Source organism: Phacochoerus africanus, chromosome 14, assembly GCF_016906955.1.
Source record: "Phacochoerus africanus isolate WHEZ1 chromosome 14, ROS_Pafr_v1, whole genome shotgun sequence".
Taxonomy (NCBI): domain Eukaryota; kingdom Metazoa; phylum Chordata; class Mammalia; order Artiodactyla; family Suidae; genus Phacochoerus; species Phacochoerus africanus.
Genome location: NC_062557.1, coordinates 52,933,298 through 52,953,370, shown reverse-complemented (window position 1 = coordinate 52,953,370; position 20,073 = coordinate 52,933,298). Strand labels below are relative to the sequence as shown.

General features: G+C 46.3%; 1 protein-coding gene across 1 annotated transcript; it reads right to left on the bottom strand.

Annotated features, from left to right (window-relative positions):
• Positions 1-12,636: 12,636 nt before the first annotated feature.
• ODF4 (outer dense fiber of sperm tails 4) lies at positions 12,637-20,073 on the bottom strand. The gene is made up of 4 exons (XM_047756827.1): positions 19,704-20,073; positions 13,597-13,770; positions 13,152-13,286; positions 12,637-12,957 (listed from the first exon to the last, which is right to left on the bottom strand). The coding sequence occupies exons 1-4, from the start codon at positions 20,071-20,073 to the stop codon at positions 12,773-12,775; spliced, it is 864 nt and encodes a 287-aa protein (XP_047612783.1). The 3' UTR covers positions 12,637-12,772.

The window sequence follows — 20,073 nt, the reverse complement described above, 5'->3', positions numbered from 1 at the left end:
AAAAAAAAAAATGCCATCCCTTTCAAAACAGAAGACTTCTTAATAAACCTCTGGATATCTAGCATGTCTTGAAAAGTTGGAAGATCTGGCTCTGCCACATTTTTGCATGGCAGTAAATGAGTGAAGTTGTCACCCCCAGGAGGCGGGCCAGGCCTGCAGTCTGTACTTGGCCACTATCTGGGCCATTCAGATTTTTTGCATTTGCAATCCTGTAGCCCATTGCTAAAGAAAGGCAGATGAAGTCAGGGTAGGAGTAAGGGCCAGAAACAGACCCATCCAATTATTTAGGAATTTATGGTAAAAGTGGCATTTCACCTCTGTATTATTCGGTTAGTGGTGCTCATCTGTTATATCTCAATAAATTAAACAGCGATGCTGGATCAAGTAGCTGTCCATCTGGGAAAAAAAAAAAAAAAGTTGATCTTTAAACAGAAAAATAAAACTATAAAAATATTGGGGGGAAAATAGATTTTTGTGATCTTGGAATGGAGAAAGCCATAAAAGAAAAAGTTAATAGGAGTTCCCGTCATGGCTCAGTGGTTAACAAATCCGACTAGGAACCATGAAGTTGAGGGTTCGATCCCCGGCCTTGCTCAGTGGGCTAAGGATCCGGCATTGCCGTGAGCTGTGGTACAGGTTGCAGACGTGGCTTGGATCCTGCATTGCCGTGGCCCTAGCGTAGGCTGGCGGCTACAGCTCCGATTCGACCCCTGGGAACCTCCATATGCCACGGGAAGCAGCCCTAGAAAAGGCAAAAAAAGACAAAATAAAAACAAATAAATCTCTCGGATCAGGAGAGGCAGAAATTGCCACACTCTACTCAAGACAGCAGTGCTGGCTTCCTGGGGCTGGCATAACACACTGCCTGGCTTAAGCAACAGAAATTTATTGTGTCCCAGTTCTGGAGGTCACAAGTCTGAGGCCAAGATGTCAGCCGGGTTTGCTCCTTCTGAGGACTGAGGGAGGGTGTGTCCCACGGCCCTCTCCTCCGTTCCAGCAGCCTCAGATGCTCCTTGGCTTGTAGGGGACTTTCTCCCACGCCCTCATTGCACCTCTCCATGCGTGTCTGTCTCTGTGTCCAGATGTCCCCTCATCGTAGTGGATTAGGGCCCACCCTTAATAACCTCACTTTAGCTAGATCATCTGCAGAGACCCTAATTTCCAAATAAGGTCACATTCACAGGTACTAGGCTTAGGATTTCAGTGTCTTTGAGGTGACACTCTTCAACCCATAGCAGCAGCCAATCAGAAAGTTTTTGAAGAGGTAGTTTTTACGAGGCATGGCAACAAGTTCTAAAGTCTTAGATGACTTGCAAAAACCCCCTCCCCCATACAGGGGTTCCCAGGTGGCACAATGGGTTCAGGACCCAGCGTTCTCACTGCTGTGGCATGGGGTCTATCCCTGGCCCTGGAACTTCTGCACGCCAAGGGTGTGGCCAAAAACAAAACAACAATCCTGTAGAAACAACACTCACAAGGGCAGATTTACTTGAACAGAAAATAGAAGAAATGAGTACCAGTTACAAACATTCATGCAAATCTCCAATATCAATTCTTGAGAAAGATCTTAATTTAATAACTTGTCCAAATAGATTATTTGGCTTAGTTTTATGATGCAAAACAGTATTGCTCCCTTCGCATCTGCTGCAGAGGGAATGTTGCTATATCTTTTTGCGGCTCCTTTTGTTAATTATGAAGACTTGCTTTTTTTTTTTTTTTTGCTCTTTAGGGCCACACCCATGGCATATGGAGGTTCCCAGGCTAGGGGTCAAATCCACTGCTGGCCTACACCACAGCCACAGCAATGCCAGATCTGAGCCACATCTGCAACCTACACCACAGCTCAAGGCAATACTGGATCCTTAACCCACTGAGCGAGCCCAGGGATCGAACCTGCAACCTCATGGTTCCTAGTCGGATTTGTTTCTGCTGCTCCCTGACAGGAACTCCCTGTTTGACTATTTTAGATCCTTCATGTCAGTGGAATCGTGCAGTCAGTGCCTTATTTGATTTAGCATCAGGTCCCCAAGGGTCATCCATGTTGTCACATGTAGCAGGATTTTTTCTTTTTTAAGGCTGAATTAAATGCCACTATGTGTACATAGCTCATTGTCTTTATCCATTCTTCTGTGTATATAAGTACTTAGGTTGTCTCCACATCTTGGCTATTGTAAATAACGCTGCAGTAAACCTGGATATTCAAATGAAAATCCTGATTTCAATTATTTTGAATAAATATGTACAAGTGGGATTGCTGGATTTTACAGTTTTTTAATTTTTATTTTTAATTGTTTTGGCTACCAGGCACACAGAAGTTTCCAATCCAGGAACCCAACTTGCACCACGGCAGTGACAATGCCGGATACTTAACTGCTGCCACCAAGGAACTCCTATTTCAATTTTTTTTTTTTTTTGGCTGCACCCACAGCACATGGAAGTTCCAGGGCAAAGGATCAAATCTAAGTCACAGCTATAGCATCACTGGATCCTTAACCTACTGTGCTACAGTGGGAACTCCCTATTTTTAATTTTTTGAGGAAACTCCATGCTGTTTTTTGTTTGTTTGTTTGTTTTGTTTTGTGTTTTGTCTTTTCTGGGGCCGCTCCCGCGGCATATGGAGGTTCCCAGGCTAGGGGTCCAATCGGAGCTGTAGCTGCCGGCCTACACCAGAGCCACAGCAACGGGGGATCTGAGCTTCATCTGCAACCGACACCACAGCTCACGGCAACACCGGATGGTTAACCCACTGAGCAAGGCCAGGGATCGAACCCTCAACCTCAAGGTTCCTAGTCGGATTCGTTAACCACTGTGCCACCACGGGAACTCCTCCCTGCTGTTTTAAGAGCAGCTACATCATTTACATTCCCACCCACATCGTACCAGTTTCAATTTCTCCACATCCTTGCCAATACTTATTTCTTGTTTGTTTTTTGATAATATCATTCCTAACAGGTGTGAGGGTTTTGTTTTTTTCTTTTATCTTTTTTTAAATGGGAGGATAGTTGATTTACAATGTGTCAGTTTCAGATGTACAGCAAGATGATTCACATTTTTTCAGATTCTAAGCACATTTTTTTCAGATTCTTTTTTTTTTTTTTTTTAAGAGCCGTACCTGCAGCATGTGAAGGTTCCCAGGCTAGGGGTCCAATCGGAGCTACAGCTGCTGGCCTACACTGCAGCCACAGCAATGCAGGATCCGAACCACCTCTGCGACCTACACCACAGCTCAGGGCAACACCAGATCCTTAACCCACTGAGCAAAGCCAGGGATCGAACCCGCAAACTCATGGTTCCTGGTCAGATTCGTTTCTGCTGCGCCATGACTGGAACTCCCAGATTCTTTTCCATTCTAGGTTATTATAAAGTATTGAATATAGTTCCCTGTGCCCTACGCTAGGTCTTTGTTGTTATGTCGCTGTGGTTTTTATTTGCATTTCCATGATGACTAGTGCTACGAGCATCTTTTCATGTATCCTGCCACCTATTTGTATGTCTTTCAAGTCCTTTGCCTATTTTTCAATTGGCCTTTTTGGTTTTTGGCTATTGAGTTGAAGGAGTTCCCTAAATACTTTGGGTATTTACCTTTATCACATATATGGTTTGCAAATATTTTGAGAGAAGATGGGAGACTCAGAGATTGATGCTTTCGTGAATATTTTCCAGTTACAACCTTATCAAAACTAGCTTTATAGTGTAGGAGAGAATCTGCTTTTTTTGCAGTTCTGGGGGAAAAAGAAACATATGCTTCTGCTATTTCTGAGATCTTATTCCCAGTTGCTTTCTGAAGCTAAACATTGGAATGTCACTAGTTAGCACACAGACGGGGAGGTGTCTGAGAAGTTGTTCCAAATCATTCAGCATGCTTTCTGGACATTTGTGCGACAGACCATTACAGCATGGTTTGCCAAGATGAGTTTTGAACACTGTGTGGGCCAGTAACCTCTGCACAAACCTTTTCAGATTTGGTGGCTTTGGGTTACAGAATTTTAGGAGGAAAGGTCGACAGGGTTGTTTTGATCTATGTGAATATACATCTTTGGTGGAAATTGTTTAGAAACCTGAGATACATTCATTTTTTATTTATTTACTAATTTATTTGTCTGTCTGTCTTTTCAGGGCCGCACCCACAGCACATGGAGGTTCCCAGGTTAGGGGTCGAATCAGAGCTATAGCTGCTGGCCTGCGCCACAGCCATGGCAGCTCCAGATCTGAGTGCGACCTACACCACAGCTCTGTGACCTCAGCTCACGGCAACGCCGAATCCTTAACCCACTGAGCCAGGCCAGGGATCGAACCTGCATCCTCATGGTTACTAGTCAGATTCATTTCCACTGAGCCATGATGGCGGAAACTCCAAAAAACCTGAGATACACTTAAATATAAAAGGCAAGACCCCTCTGTTGTTAAAAGTTAGCCGCTGATGGCAGAATTTTATCTCTGGAATCTCCTGAATTTTGTCCAGAATTCTATTCCTGTGAATTATTGAAACTGGGCTTCTTTCTTCAGTCTCTGGTTCCACTTTATTGTTGTTATCTTGGCACTAATCTTTGTTTACCCAGGTTCTGACATTTTTACCCCAGAATTAATTACCCCAGATGTCTGCTCTTCTGTGTTTTCCAAGCAAACAAAGTAGGCAGGAAATATGAGCTTCCTGAGCAAACTGGCTTTCTGTTTTAATATGAGGCTTTGCTTCTTAGAAACTTATTCATCTTATGTCTACACTTCTTATTTATAATTTATTAAATATTATATATATTTCGGGTTTGCAGCTAATGTTATCCTTTAACATTTGAAATCTGATCCTGTTATCTTGCCTTTTGCTTCCCCAAATCTCCTTAGTAGGGTTTTCCTCTTCCACTTGATCTGAACTGCTACAACCTTTCTATCGCGTGGCTCCTTGCTCAGAATAACCCTCCACACATGCAACTTTGGTCTAGGGTTTCTTTTCACTTTTAGACACCTCCCTTGACGTGAGCAGCAGCAGGATTCTGATCAGCCTCCCCTCCTTGGGTATTGCACAGACGGGGCATTCAGTGACCAGATGTTTGCCTCCCCCTCCCCCACTCCATCTCAGCCCTGTGTGTGCTGTTCTTTGGAAGCTGTCCCCTCTCCCCGTGCCTTTCTCCCAAGGCGGTGACGTAAATCCTGGAAATGGCTGCCTTACACGCAGGAACCACTAAGCTCTTGCCTTAACACATAACCCAGATCACCAGCTGGGCTATTACCCAGCTGCCTCCCAGTCCTAAAATACTGCCTCTGTCCCAGATGGGGTGGAGGGAGCCAGTCCCGACACCTGGAAGCCGCCATCCTTCCTCCCCTCCAATGCAGGTACACTCTGTATCAGAGAGCTTCCTTGAAATCCATCTTCTTTTTTTTTTTTTCCTTTTTAGGACCTCATCTGCAGCATATGGAGGGTCCCAGGCTAGGGGTCCAGTTGGAGCTACAACTGCCGGCCTACACCACAGCCACAGCCACAAGGGATCCAACCTGCGTCTGCAACCTACACCACAGCTCGTGGCAACGCTGGATCCTTAACCCACTGAGCGAGGCCAGGGAGTGAACCCGAAACTTCATGGTTTCTAGTCAGATTCGTTTCCGCTGCGCCAGGAAGGGAACTCCCTGGAAATACATCTTCAATCTTGGCTTTTCCTCTTCCATCTCTCCTCACCCACCCACTGCTCTAGCCTGTGGGTGTCATTCATTCATGCAACATGCGGATGGGGCCAAGCAAAGTTAACAGCCCCAGTATGGGTACAAATACTAGTGCATCCTCATATGTTGCACTGAGAACACATTTCTGTGAAATTAACTTTTTTCTTTTTTTTTGTTTTTTTGTTTTGTTTTGTTTTGCCCTACCCATGGCATGCAGAATCAAATGAAAGCCACAGCAGTGACTGGAGCCATAGCAGTAACAACACCAGGTCCTTGACCCACTAGGCAACCAGGGAACTCCCTGTGATATTTCTACCAAGAATGTGTTACCCAAATGTAATTATGAAGAAACATGAGCCAAACCCCGATTGAGGGAGATCCTACGCTATAACTAGTCCATGTCAGAAATGCAAAGACTGAGAAACTGACCCAGTTAAAGTAGTCTAAAGAGACATGGCAACTGAATACAATGCATGATCCAGGATTTTCTTTCATAGTGAACATCGCTGAGGCAATTGACAAAATCTGAATACTATCTGAAGATCATATTATTATATCAAAGTTAATTTCCTAATCTTGAGACTCGTACTGTGGTCACAGAGAGAATATCTTTGTTTTTAGGAAATACACATTGAAGTGTAAGGAGTAAAGAAGCATCACGTCTCAACTTATTTTCAAATGGTAAAGAAAAAGAAGTGTCTGTGTGTGTGTGTGTGTGTGTGTGTGTAGAGATGGAGGAGGGAGAGATACAAAGCAAATGGAGAAGTGTTAACATTTGAGGAAATCTGGGTGAAGAATATAAAGGAATATTGTTGTAATGTTCTTGCAACTTCTCTGTAAATCTGAAATTATGTCCTGCCCCCAGGCCCCGCCTAATTTTTTTTTTTTTTTTGGCCACACCCGTGGCACATGGATGTTACCAGGCCAGGAATCCAACCCAAGCCACAGCAGTGACAATACCAATCCTTAACTGCTAGATCCCCAGGGAACTCCCCTGACCATTTTTTTTTTAATGTTCAGAGTGCCACCAAGAGGAGAGACAGCTTTGCCTCCTCGAGCCCAGTCCTTAGGCCTTGGGGCCTGTGCAGATGGAGACGGAGGGCAGTAACTTGGGTTTGCAGAAGCAGGAGTCCATGCAGGCAGCCTTCATCCCATGATGCAGATCTCAAATCGGAAGCCCCCAGGCCCTGTGCTCTTTGCCCCTCTGCACACAAGTATATTCTAGGGATTCAGAAGAGCGTCGTGTCTCAACAATCCCTGCTCAGATAAACAGACCCAGAGCCAGAATTCTCACCAATACCAAGGACAGATTCTGTCCCACCTACCAGGCTTCCCCCTCAAACAGTGGTTCCCCACGGAGGCCAAGTCTTCCTTCCCCTTAGCTGACTCCTTCAGTGACATGCCTTGCTGCCAAACAAAGGTTCTCAGCCTGTGTCTTTTTTTCTTTTTACAACCACACCTGCAGCATTTGAAAATTCCCAGGCTAGGGGTTGAATCAGAGCTGCAGCTCCAGGCCTAAGCCACAGCCACAGCAACATGGGATCTGAGCCACACCTGCAACCTATGCCACAGCTTGTGATAATGCTGGATCCTTAACCCACTGAGGGAGGCTAAGGATCGAACCCACCTCCTCACAGAGACTAGTTCTTAACCCACTGAGCCACAATGGGAACTCCCTCAGCCTGTTTCTAATGCGTCTTTTCATGGCTTGACAGCGCATTTCTTCGTATCACTGATCAATATGCCATTGTATGGATGTATCAGAGTTTATCCATTCATCTATTGATGGACTTTTTTTTTTTTCTTTAAGGGCCGCACCCATGACATTTGGAGGGTCCCAGGCTAGGGGTCATTCCTACACCACAGCAATGCTGGATCCCAGCCAAGTCTGAGCCATAATGGGAACTCCCATGTCCCACCTTTTTGAACAGAAATGTCTGTAATGGTGATCCTTTGTCCTACCATTGTATTTTGGGTATTCAGGGGATGGTCACTGATCCGTTTAGTTCATAGGCATTCAGGAGCTGTACTTAAGGAATTACATCCAAAGAACCACATCTGTGGCGTTCCCATGGTGGCTCAGGGGGGTTAAGGACCTTACACTGTCTCTGTGAGGAGGTGGGTTCCATCCCTGGCCGCACTCAGCGGGTTAAGGATTCCGCATTGCCCCAAGCTCTGGTGTAGGTCCTAGAGGCTGCTTCGGTCGATGCTGCCTCAGATGTAGCACAGACCGCAGCTGCAGCTCCTATTCGACCCCCAGCCCCCGAAGGTCCAAATGCCACAGGTGCGACTGTGAAAACAGACAAAAAAAAAAGAGCCTCGTCAGCACCTGGACTTAATTTAGATGGTATATTAGTTTGCTAGGCCTGCCCTGACAAAGTACCACAGACCAGGTGGTTTAAACAACAAAAACGGATTTTCTCACCATTCTGGAGTCTTGAAGTCCAAGATCAAAGTGCACACAGGTTTGGTTTCTTCTGAGATCTTTCCACTTGCTTTGCAGATGGTCGCCTTCTCCGTGTCCTCATACGGTCTTTCTTCTGCGCACACAGCCCCTTGGTGTCTCTGTTTATTTTCCTTTTTTTTTTTTTTTTTTTTTTTGCTTTTTTAGGACGGCACCCACAGCATATGGAGGTTCCCAGGCTAGGGGTTGAATCGGAGCTACAGCTGCCAGCCTATGCCAGAGCCACAGCAACACCAGATCTGAGCCTCGTCTTTGACCTACACCGAAGCTCACGGCAACGCCAGATCCTTAACACACAGAGCAAGGCCAGGGATCGAACCTGCCTCCCCACGGATGCTAGCCAATTCCTTTCTGCTGAGCCACGACGGAAACTCCATGGTGTCTCTATTTCTAATCTCCTCTTCTAGAAGGATACTAGTCAGATGCCAGGAGGGCCCACTCTAATAGCCTCCTGTTAACCTAATCACCCCCTGAAGACCCCATCCTCAGGTACAGTCACATTCTGATGTACTGGGGATTAGGGCTTTCACTTATGAATTTGGGGGGGCTGGTGTTCCCATGATGGTGCAGTGGAAACAAATCAGACTACTGACCATGAGGTTGCAAGTTCGATCCCTGGCCTCACTCAGTGGGTTGAGGATCTGGTGTTGCTGTGGCATAGGCCAGCAGCTGCAGCTCCAATGGGACTCCTAGCCTGGGAAACTCCATGTGCTCTGGGTGTGGCCCTAAAAAACAAAAAAAAAAAACGGGGGGGGGGGCTACGGCTCGGCCCATGACAGACGGCAAATGTGTTGTAAAATTTTGTCTTTTTTTTTTTTGTATTTTCTAGGGCCGCACCTGTGGCATATGGAGGTTCCCAGGCTAGAGGTCTCATCGGAGATGCAGCCACTAGCCTATGCCAGAGCCACAGCAACGCGGGATCTGAGCCACATCTGGGACCTGCACCACAGCTCACAGCAACACCAGATCCTTAACCCACTGAGTGAGGCCAGGGATCAAATCCACAACCTCATGGTTCCTAGTTGGATTTGCTAACAACTGAGCCACGACAGAAACCCCCTGTGTTGTAAAATTTTGAAACCTCATACTTTCCTGATGCTTCACCAGGTGACAAGGGTGGTTCCTGCCACAAGTTCCCCTCTAGACCTAGTGACACTCAAATGCACCAAGGAAATCCCCTCACACCTTTTGCTTGTGGACTCCACCTTGACCCCAGTAGAGACTTTTGCCCATGGGTCCTCACTCTCTCTCAGCTCTCCACTTGCTTGGTTGAGCCTGCCCCCTGGGTACCCCTCCCGTGTGGCCCCTGCCTGTGGCAGGCCATGTCCCCTTCTTCTAGGACAGCTGATTTCTTAGGCCTCTCCGAGTGTCAATGTCACAGCCATGCTGGAACCCTTCTTAAAGACCCCCCCAAGGGGGACTTAACTCCTCCATTAACAACACAGCAAGATGCTGAGCATTCAGCTCACTGATGCTGTCATGGGCTGAGACTTCAGGGGGCCTTGGGATAGGCGAGCATAGTATACATGTGCGAGGAATGTAAATAATTTGTGACCCAAAGGCAGACTGTGGTAGTTTTAAAATATATTCACAAATACTGGATACTCGTCCCCTCAATTCATGAAGCTTAACTCCCCTCACCTTGAGTATGGGGGGAACCAGTGACGTGCTTCCAACAAACAGAATATGCTGGAGGTCACAGTCTATTTCTTTCAAAACGAGGGCCTAAAAGGCACTGGAGCTTCCACATTGTTGGTCCCTTAAATGGCTCACTCTGGGAGGGCAGTAAGCCCTGAAGCAGCCCATGAAGAGGCCCACATGGCAAGAAACTGAGGCTTCCTGCCAACAGCCCTACCAGTGAACCATACTGGAAATAGATGCTCCATCCCCAGTCAAGCCTTCAGATGATTTCAAAAAACTTCAAATGGGAGTTCCTGTTATGGTGCAGTGGAAGCGAATCTGACTAGGAACAATGAGGTTGCAAGTTTGACTCCTGGCCTCACTCAGTGGGTTAAGGATCCAGCGTTGCCGTGAGCTGTGGTGTAGGTTGCAGACTCAACTTGGTTCTGGCGTTGCTGTGGCTGTGACATAGGCCAGCAGTTGTAGCTCTGATTCCATCCCTAGCCTGGGAACCTCCATATGCCGCGGGAGTGGCCCAAGAAATAGCAAGAAAAAAAAAAAAAAAATTTCAAATGACCCAGCTCACATCTTGACTATCACTTTGTGCGAAAACCATTCAGCGAAGCTGCTTGCAGATTCCTAACCCCAGAAACCATGTAAGATAACATTATTTTAAGCTGCTAAGTTTGGGGTAACTTGTTATCCACCAATAGATAATATACTAGATCTTTAACAAAAGAGGAAAATTATATATAGACTGGAAGAGTGGCCCCCTTATGGGTGTTACTGGCCTAGCCTCTGTAGGCATTTGACTTTATGACTCCTATAAAATTACAAAATCACTTTCTCTAATTAGATTGTCTCTATTTCTGGAGTTCCTGTTGTGGTGCAGTGGAAATGAGTCCGGACTAGGAACCATGAGATTGTGCGTTCGATCCCTGACCTCTCTCAGTAGGTTAAGGATCCGGCATTGCCATGAGCTGTGGTGTAGGTTGCAGACGCAGCTCAGATCCCGTGTTGCTGTGGCTGTGGTGTAGACCAGCAGCTACAGCTCTGATTTGACCCCTAGCCTGGGAACCTCCATATGCCATGGGTGCAGCCCTAAGAAGCAAAAAAAAAAAAAAGGATTGTCTCTAAGGCAGAGGTCATGACATCCGTGTGTCTTGTGTCCCTTCCCCAGGATGACTGATTTAATACCTCCTCAGGTAAACCTTTGCTAGCTACCGGTGGGCGGAGCATCAGGGGGGATGCCGAGTAGGGATTTGTGGACCATCAGTTCTGCCTAATTTTCAAGCCCATGTATCAGGTTCTTTGTTCAGAATATTTGCTTGAAGCTAGATTAGAAATTCCACAACTACTGGTCAGATACGATAACGATAAGAATCTTAAAAAGACTCAAGTAAAATCCAAATCAGTCACATGTATTAGGTGGAATCATACGAAATGGCCAATATTTAACTTCTGAAACAACATTATATGGTTCAGCTTAATAATACACATAATTTTTTTTTTCTTTTTTGGCCACCTTGCGGCATATGGAGTTCCTGGGCTAGGGAGCACATCTGAGCCACAGTTGTGACCTACCCTGCATCTGTGCCAGTGCCACATCCTTAACCCACTGTGCTGGGCTGGGGATCAAACCTATGTCCCAGCGCTGCAGAGATGCTGCTGATCCCTTTGCACCACAGTGGGAACTCCCATATATTTTTAACATACCCAGCCCACTCACAATTTGTCCCTGAACTCCTCTGGCTTGCTGGCATCATGGCTCTATCTGGAGGGATGTTACATGACAAAGATCAGTCATGGGAGGCCAGTTTTGCCGGGGAAGATATCGGAATCTCAATAGTCATGGCCAGCCCTGCCTAAGCCAGCTGCCAGCGTCTTCATGAGCCTGGGCTTATAACCCAAATGTGTAACTTTTCTTTTGATTTTAGGACCTGACCCTTTCTTGCAATGTTTTAGTCTTGTTGCTACAGAGTGGAGAGCAGGGGAGATTGAGTAGAAAGCTGTAGCAGCCAGAGAGGTGGGGTGGCGAGGTTGGGAGGTGGGGTGGAGGTGATGGTGGAGCAGGTGGTAGAGGTGGAGACGGGGAAGGGGTTGGAGGTGGAAGCAGGAGTGGTGGAAATAGAGTTTGAGCTGCTGCTGGTGGTATCCAGGCTCAGGGCTTCGTGAATTCTCAGCCCTCTGAGTGGGACACTGAGGGTGGGATGGCTGCCACACCCCCTCTCGTACTCTCATTGTTTAACCTGCTTCTTACCCTGGGGCCATTTTCCTCTTGAACCCTGCACTCTGAATAAACCGGAAAGTTCACTGGTGATCTCTCCCTCCTGATGACTCCCCCTACCTGCTAGTACATCCTGGGATGGGGTAACAACGTTTAAGGCGTAGCTCTCCAGAGATGTCTGCCTGTGTACCAGTGTGCTATGGGCTAGGCTGGGCAGGTTTGGGGACTGTAGGATGCCAAAGGCTCCCAGGCAGGAGGAACAGGGAAACTTGTTCTTTCTTCCTTCCTCTCCTTCTTCATACTATTGTCTTTTTTTTTTTTTTTTGGTCTTTTTAGGGCTGCATGCAAGGCATATGGAGATTCCCAGGCTAAGGGTCAAATCGGAGCTATAGCTGCCAGCCTACACCACAGCAACACTGGATCCGAGCCACGTCTGCAACCTACACCACAGCTCACGACAACACTGGATCCCCAACCCACTGAGCAAGGCCAGGGATCGAACTGCCACCTCATGGTTCCTAGTCAGATTTGTTTCTGCTGTGCCACGATGGGAACTCCCATCCTTCAGACTACTGTCTTATCTCAACAACTGCTGGACGTGATCAACAAGAGACAGACAATTTATTCCACATCATCTAAGCTGCAGGCAAGGCAGGAACAAGGAAGAGGTGCACAAAGCTGGCCTCAAGTCCTCCCTCTCTAATTCCTTTGCAGTGAGGAGGGCCGACCTACTCAAGAGTTTAGGGGAAGGGAGGAGGAGAGGGATTCAGATGAATGGACAGAACTTGGTGCGAGGAGTTCAGAGAAGGTTACAGAGCTGCCATCTTTGACTCCGGATCCAAGACTTCCTCCTGGCTGATGGTCATGGTTGAGGCAACCTGCTCATTCACAGTGTCTTGGATGGAGCTGGAACTGCTGCTGGAGGACACGGTGCCAGAGGGATGGCTCAGAATCAGACACCAGAAACGTGAATGGTTGAAGTAGCAGAGGGCCGCTGGGAAAGGACAAGGGGATGGGGGAAGAGCAAGTCGGAGAATGGGAGGAGAGCGGCAGGCAGGGTGAGGCCAGAGGGAAGAGAAGCCCCCGAGAACCCATCCCTGGGGACTGATAGCCCCTGCTCCCTCCACATTTTTCTCTACCCTGGCCCACCCCTGTCCCCTCCTTCCCAGGGCCCTCCAGGACACTCACCACAGGTGACATATAGGATAAATACCAGCCAACCAATGAAATAGCTCCAGCCAATGGGGATGGATACATTTTTCTTCAACTCGAAGATCCAGACATTAATAGGGAACAGTATGAGGGTGAAGAAAATGAAGAAAACTAGGAGACAGGAAGCAGAGAAGTCTTATTCTGACTCAAGAATCCCTAAGGGACTCTTCCTCATCTGCTGAGCTCCCATCGGCGCACAGGGTACACAGCCCCCGAGGTGCATGAGAATCAACCCCTCCGCCTCCGCCCCTCCAGTGACCAGGAAATGTTGGAACTCGGTTCTCAAGTCAGTAACTACCAGCTGTCTTCTCGCACCACCCATAAAACCCCTACCCTACTCCCAGAGAAAGGAAGTGGGAGAAGTGCCAGGACGATGTGGGTTAGGAGAGACTAAAGGACCTTTTCCCGAGCGAGAGGGCACCTTCACAGAAGCTCATGAAAGTCCCAATCCAGCCAAAGAAGGGCAATCTCTGAAGACCAGGTATGTAGGGCAGGTGCAACCAGAGGGTGAAGAGGAAGCCCAGCCCCAAGGCCAGGCAGAAGGTTATCTTGGCCACCCCAAGGACCGGGTGATTTGTCCACAGCTTGAAACTGTCTAGGGAAAATAAGAAAACAAGACGAACAAGATTCACCAGAGACAAAATATAATCAAATGAACAAACTCAGAAAAGGTTGAGGCCCCTTAATAACCAAAGATAACAAGAGGTAATAAGAAAATGTTACTTTCACTTATTAAATAGGCAAAGATTCCCTTTTTTTTTTTTTTTTCTGGTTTTCTAGGGCCGAACGCACAGCATATGGAGATTCTCAGGCTAGGAGTCGAATCAGAGCTGTAGCTGCTGGCCTACGACACAGCCCCAGCAATACCAGATCTGAGCCATGTCTGCGACCTATACCACTGCTCACGGCAATGCCGGATCCTTAACCCTCTGAGCGAGGCCAGGGATCAAACCTGCATCCTCATCGATGCTACTCAGATTCGTTTCTGCTCAGCAACTCCCTGGGCAAAGATTCTTGATGTGGAGGTTGTTTGATAATCCCAAACATATGAAAACAAGTGCCTCAATAGAAAAACGGGGCAGAAGACCTGAACTGCAATTCTCCAAAGAATATGAATGTCTAATACACACGTGAAACTCAACACAAACAACTGCAAATTAAAGGTGATTTTTGGCCAACTGAATCATCAAAGTTCAAAACAAAATTGATGATATCTAGGGTAGGAAAGGATTTAGAGAAAAGAGGTGCTTTCACACACCACTGGTGGGCAGCATTTTTGATGTGTGACCTGCCACAACTATCCCCACCCCCAAATATGAATTGCTAAGGCCCTCTGACCCAGCAATGCTTCCTCTTGGAATTTTTTTTTTTTTTTTTTGCTTTTTAAAGGCCTCAGCCATGGCATATGCAGGTTCCCAGGCTAGGGGTCTAATCAGAGCTACAGCTGCTGGCCTACACCACAGCCACAGCAGCGGCAGATCAGAACCATGTTATCCATAGGTCTAACAACAGCTTTGATAAGGAGATCTGGTCGTGGCTCAGTGGAGACGAATCTGACTAGTAACCATGAGGATGCAGGTTCTATCCCTGGCCTTGTTCAGTAGGTTAAGGATCTGGTGTTGCCGTGTGCTGTGGTGTAAGTCGCAGATGAGGCTTGGATCTGGTGTTGCTATGGCTGTGGTGTAGGCCAGCGGCTACAGCTCCAATTAGACCCCTAGCCTGGGAACCTCCACATGCTGCAGGTGCGGCCCAAAAAAGACAAAAGACCAAAAAAAAAAAAAAAAGAAGTTTATTACATAAATTATAATGTACCCATATATTAGATTTTATGTGTTCATTCAAAATGATGATACAGGAGTTCCCGTTGTGGCGCAGTGGAAATGAACCTGACTAGCATCCATGAGGACACAGGTTCGATCACTGGCCTCACTCAGTGAGTTAAGGATCCTGTATTGCTGTGGCTGTGGTGTAGGCCGGCAGCTGCAGCTCCTATTGGACTCCTAGCCTGGGAACCTCCCATATGCCATGGGTATGACCCTAAAAAGCCAAAAACAACAACAGAAAAACAAAATGATGACAGAGTTCCCATTGTGGCTCAGTGGGTTAAGAACCTGATGGTGTCTCTCTGAGCCTGCTGGTTCGATTCCCTGCTCTCGCCCAGTAGGCTAAGGATCCCAAGTTGCCACAAGCTGCAGTGTAGGCATCACCACAGATCCGGTGTTGCCCTGGCTGTGGCATAGGCCTCAGTCATAGCTCCAATTTGACACCTAGCCCCGGAACTTCCATATGCCTTAGGTGTGGCCATCAAAACAAACAAACAAAAAAGATAATGATAGATGCTTATCTCCAAACAGATCATCTCTAGGAAGAAACTACGGAGGGAGCCTGGAGGCCAAAGGTGGGCAGCTCACTTCACCATGTAACCTATTGCATTTTTTGAATTTTCACTCTGTTCATATACTACCTAATCAAATAAATTTTAATCATAGATAAGGAGTTCCTCTGTGGCTCAGTGGGTTAAGGATCTGGCTTTGTCAATGCTGTGGCTTGGGTCACTACCGTGACACAGGTTTGATTCCTGGCCCCAGGAACTTCCATTTGCCATGGGTACAAGCAGAAAGGAAAAAAAAAACACACTCACAATGTCATAGAATAATTATTTTATGATATGAATAAATGCTTATCAGTGAAAAGTGGCGTTTGCAACACAGAGCATATAGAACGACTACACCTTTGAAATATTAAAAATATATAGTTGTCAGAGTTCCCATCATGGTGCAGCGGAAACAAATCCAACTAGGAACCATGAGGATGCGGATTCAATCCCTGGCCCCACTCAGTGGGTTAAGGATCTGGCGTTGCCGTGAGCTGTGGTGTAGGCCAGCAGCTGTAGCTCTGATTAGACCCCTAGCCTGGGAACTTCCATATGCCACCTGTGTGGCCCTCAAAAGACAACTATATCTATGTACATATATAGTCGTCACAATAAAAATATTTATTTTATTTTATAGAGAGACACAAAAGACTGGAAGTAAATCCATTACAAAGTCAACGGTGATTATATCTGTGCGAAGAAATTTTAGGTGATTTTTATTTTCTTTAACCTTTCTGCATTTCTTTTTCTATTTTATTTTTTTAAATTATTTATTTCTGCTTTTTAGGGCTGCACCTGCAGCATATGGAGGTTCCCAGGCTAGGGGTCTAATCAGAGCTACAGCTGCCAGCCTACATCACAGCCACAGCAACGCCAGATCGGAGCCTCATCTGCAACGTACACGCCAGCTCACGGCCACACTGAATCCTTAACTCACTGAGCAAGGCCCAGGGTGGAACCCGCTACCTCATGGGTTCCTAGTCGGATTCATTTCCAATGCGCCACAACGGGAACTCCTCTTTCTGCATTTCTAACAATAACTGCAACTTTTTTAAAATCAGAAAAAAAAATCATATATTCATGTATTTTAAGTTAATAATCATAATGGAAAAGAATATATATGTAAAACCGAATCCTTCTGCTGTACAGCAAAAATTGACACAATGTAAATCAACTATTCTTCAATAAAATACAATTTAAAAAATAACAAAGTTAGTCATTGCTGGCAAAGGACTAAGAAATAGCCTTTTCATACAGTGTAAGTGGAAGCATCACTTGCTCTCGTACTTTCGTGAAAGCCACATGGAAAATTTTATTAAAGTTTTATTAAAATAGTTACACTCTTTGATCTACTCAACCCACTTTGGGAAACTTATTCCAAAGGATACTAAACACAGCAAAAACTTCAAGATTGGATTTCCCCTGTGGCTCACAACATAACTACTCAGTGTCATCTCTATAATGGGGCTCTGGTTCAAGCCCTGGCCTGAGAACTTCCATATAATGTGGGAACAGCCACATGTGGAAAAAAAACAATTCATGATTAACAAACTTTGTTGGGAGTTCCTGTCGTGGCTCAGTGGTTAGCGAATCCGACTAGAAACCATGAGATTGTGGGTTCGATCCCTGGCCTCGCTCAGCGGGTTAAGGATCTGGAGTTGCCGTGAGCTGGGGTGTAGGTCACAGATGCAGCTCGGATCCCGAGTTGCTGTGGCTCTGGTGTAGGCCAGCAGCTACAGCTCCCATTTGACCCCTAGCCTGAGAACTTCCATATGCCACAGGTGCGGACCTAAAAAGACCAAAAAAAAAAAAAAAGTTGGGAGTTCCTTTCATGGCTCAGTGGTTGACGAACCCAACTAGGATCCATGAGAATGCAGGTTTGATCCCTGGCTTCATTCAGTGGGTTAAGGATCTGGCATTGCTGTGAGCCGTGGTATAGGTCGCAGTTGAGGCTTGGATCCCGAGTTCATGTGGCTGTGGTGGAGGCCAGCAGGCATGGCTTCGATTCAACTCCTAGCCTGGAAACTTCCATATGCTGTGGGTGCAGCCCTAAAAAACAAAAAACAAACAAAAAACAAATTTTGTTGCTTTTTTCTCAAATATAAAACCAGAAATAAATTTGCCATGAACAGGTAATTAAAATAGTCAGGTAAAAAGGTGATAAATCTATTTAGTTGATTTATGGAAACAGTATATCTCATAAATTTTTAAATAACATAAATAAAAATAATTTTAAATATATAAATTTTTTGTGTATCTTTTAGGGCCAGACCTATGGCATACAGAGGTTCCCAGGCTAGGGGTTGAAGAGGAGCTGTAGCTGCTGGCCTGCACCACAGCCACAGCAACGTGGGGTCTGAGCTGCATCTGCGACCTGTACCACAGCTCACAGCAATGCCGGGTCCTTAACCCACTGAGTGAGGCCAGGGATCAAATATGCATCCTCATGGATGCTAGTCAGATTTGTTTCCACTGAACCATGACGGGAACTCCTAAAATTATTATTATTTTTTTTTTTAATTTTCCCACTGTACAGCAAGGGGGTCAGGTTATCCTTACATGTATACATTACAATTACATTTTTCCCCCAGCCTTTCTTCTATTGCAATATGAGTATCTAGACAAAGTTCTCAATGCTATTCAGCAGGATCTCCTTGTAAATCTATTCTAAGTTGTGCTAAAATTATTTTTGATGAATGAATGTGACTATGTAAAAATCACTCAAAATTCGTTCAATTTGGAGTTCCCTTGTGGCTCAGCAGGTTAAGGATCTGGAGTTGTCACTGACTCCAAGGGTATAGCCAAAAAATAAACTAATTAATTAAATTTAAAAAATTAAAAAGAAACCTGGAAAAAAAAATGAGTGGCTAAATAGACAGCCATTAGCACTGTAGGTGCTTTCATGAGTTTTTGAGCCAGACACACCTGAATTACTGTAAACCTGTCATTATTAGTTGGATCCCTATGAATCTGCAGGTGAGGAGTGGTCCTAAATTGGCCAATTAATAGCTGCATGACCCTGAGCGAGGTAATCTCAGTTTTTTTATCTGCAATATAAGGATAATTATCTCTTGTTCTTAGGGTTGATAGAGGATTAAATTAAGCAAAGAAAATAAGGGTGCAAGAAATGATAGTTTTTATTGCTCCAAATTGACTGGAATAAGGATGGATTACTTTCATAATAAAAGTAAATAATACTTGTGCAATTTTTTTTTTTTTTTTTTTGCTTTTTAGGGCCGCACCCGCAGCATATGGAGGTTCCCAGGCCAGGGGTCTAATGAGAGCTACAGCCACCGGCCTACACCACAGCCACAGCAACTCGGGATCCAGAGCTGTGTCTGTGACCTACACCACAGCTCACGGCAACGCCAGATCCTTAACCCACCGAGCGAGGCCAGGGATGGAACCCACAACCTCATGATTCCTAGTTGGATTTGTTAACCACTGAGCCATGACGGGAACTCCCACAGTCATGTAACTTTTTAAAAAAAAGTTAACGAGGGAAAGAAGTGGAATTGGGAGAGGTTAAAAGCTCTGGTTTTCCACAAGTGCTGAGAAAGGAGGGTCATTCCTTGGAGGTGAGGGGACAGCAGACTGGAAACTAACAAGAACAGGGAATGAAGTAGCTGCAAGAACCCTGGGAAGCAAGAAGCCAGGTAAACAGGCATGGAAATCCAGAGCTGGCCCAGAAAAGCAAAGCCTCGGGCAGCAGGGAAGAACGTGCTGGCGGGCATGTGGGCCTGGGGGCGAGCCTGCTGAGGACCCCTCAAGCTCTGGGCATGCGAGTCTAGAGCAAGGAAATCCCCACCTCCCTGGGGCTCTTCTCCCAGGATAACAGTGACCTATGGCATTAATGAGTGATTCACGTGCACCCACATTTCTGTCGGCACAGCCCTGGCTCAGAACTTCATCAAAATCAGTGATATTTTCCATTGTGTCAAGAGAATGAGTTTGGCCAGATTGGGGAGGAAAAATGATCCTTGGGATCTCAGGACTAGAGGAACCATCTTACCTGCCAAACAAACAAACAAACAAAAAAACCCAACGAAAAACATGGGGATGACCAGAGCGAGGGGCCCAAAATACCAGGGTGCAGGTGTCGAGGCCAAGGCAGGCTGGAGCCCTGGGGTGGCGTGGGAGAGTAAGGACCTCACCTTTCCCATTCTCGGCGTTGGCACAGCTCTTGGATTTGCAGATCTGCAGGAGCCCCAAGGACATGATATGAGCCGATGTGTAGATTTTGGTGGTAACGTTCGCAGGCCAGTGCTGGTGGAAGCGGCTTCTCGAGAGGTACAGCCATTTCTTAGAAAAGACCATGCCCAGCAGCAGGATGAAGGCGAGCAGGCTGAGCTCTGAGGCCAACACCTGCGCTACCCAGCGGGAGCTGTGTGTAATCTTCCACTGCAGAGGCAGCAGAGAGCTTCGGCAAGGCTCCAGCTGGTAGTCCACAGATACCTGCCTGTTACTGTCGGGGTTGGAGACTCGGTTCTGGACCCCTTCACCGCGTCCCAGGCTCACCTCCAT

Coding starts and splice junctions, on each gene's coding strand:
- ODF4 (XM_047756827.1), bottom strand. CDS start 20,073: ATGGAGGTGAGCCTGGGACGCGGTGAAGGGGTCCAGAACCGAGTCTCC. Junction 13,287..13,596: donor TTTCATGAGCTTCTGTGAAG/GTGCCCTCTCGC, acceptor CCTGTCTCCTAG/TTTTCTTCATTTTCTTCACC. Junction 12,958..13,151: donor TATCCTATATGTCACCTGTG/GTGAGTGTCCTG, acceptor GTCCTTTCCCAG/CGGCCCTCTGCTACTTCAAC.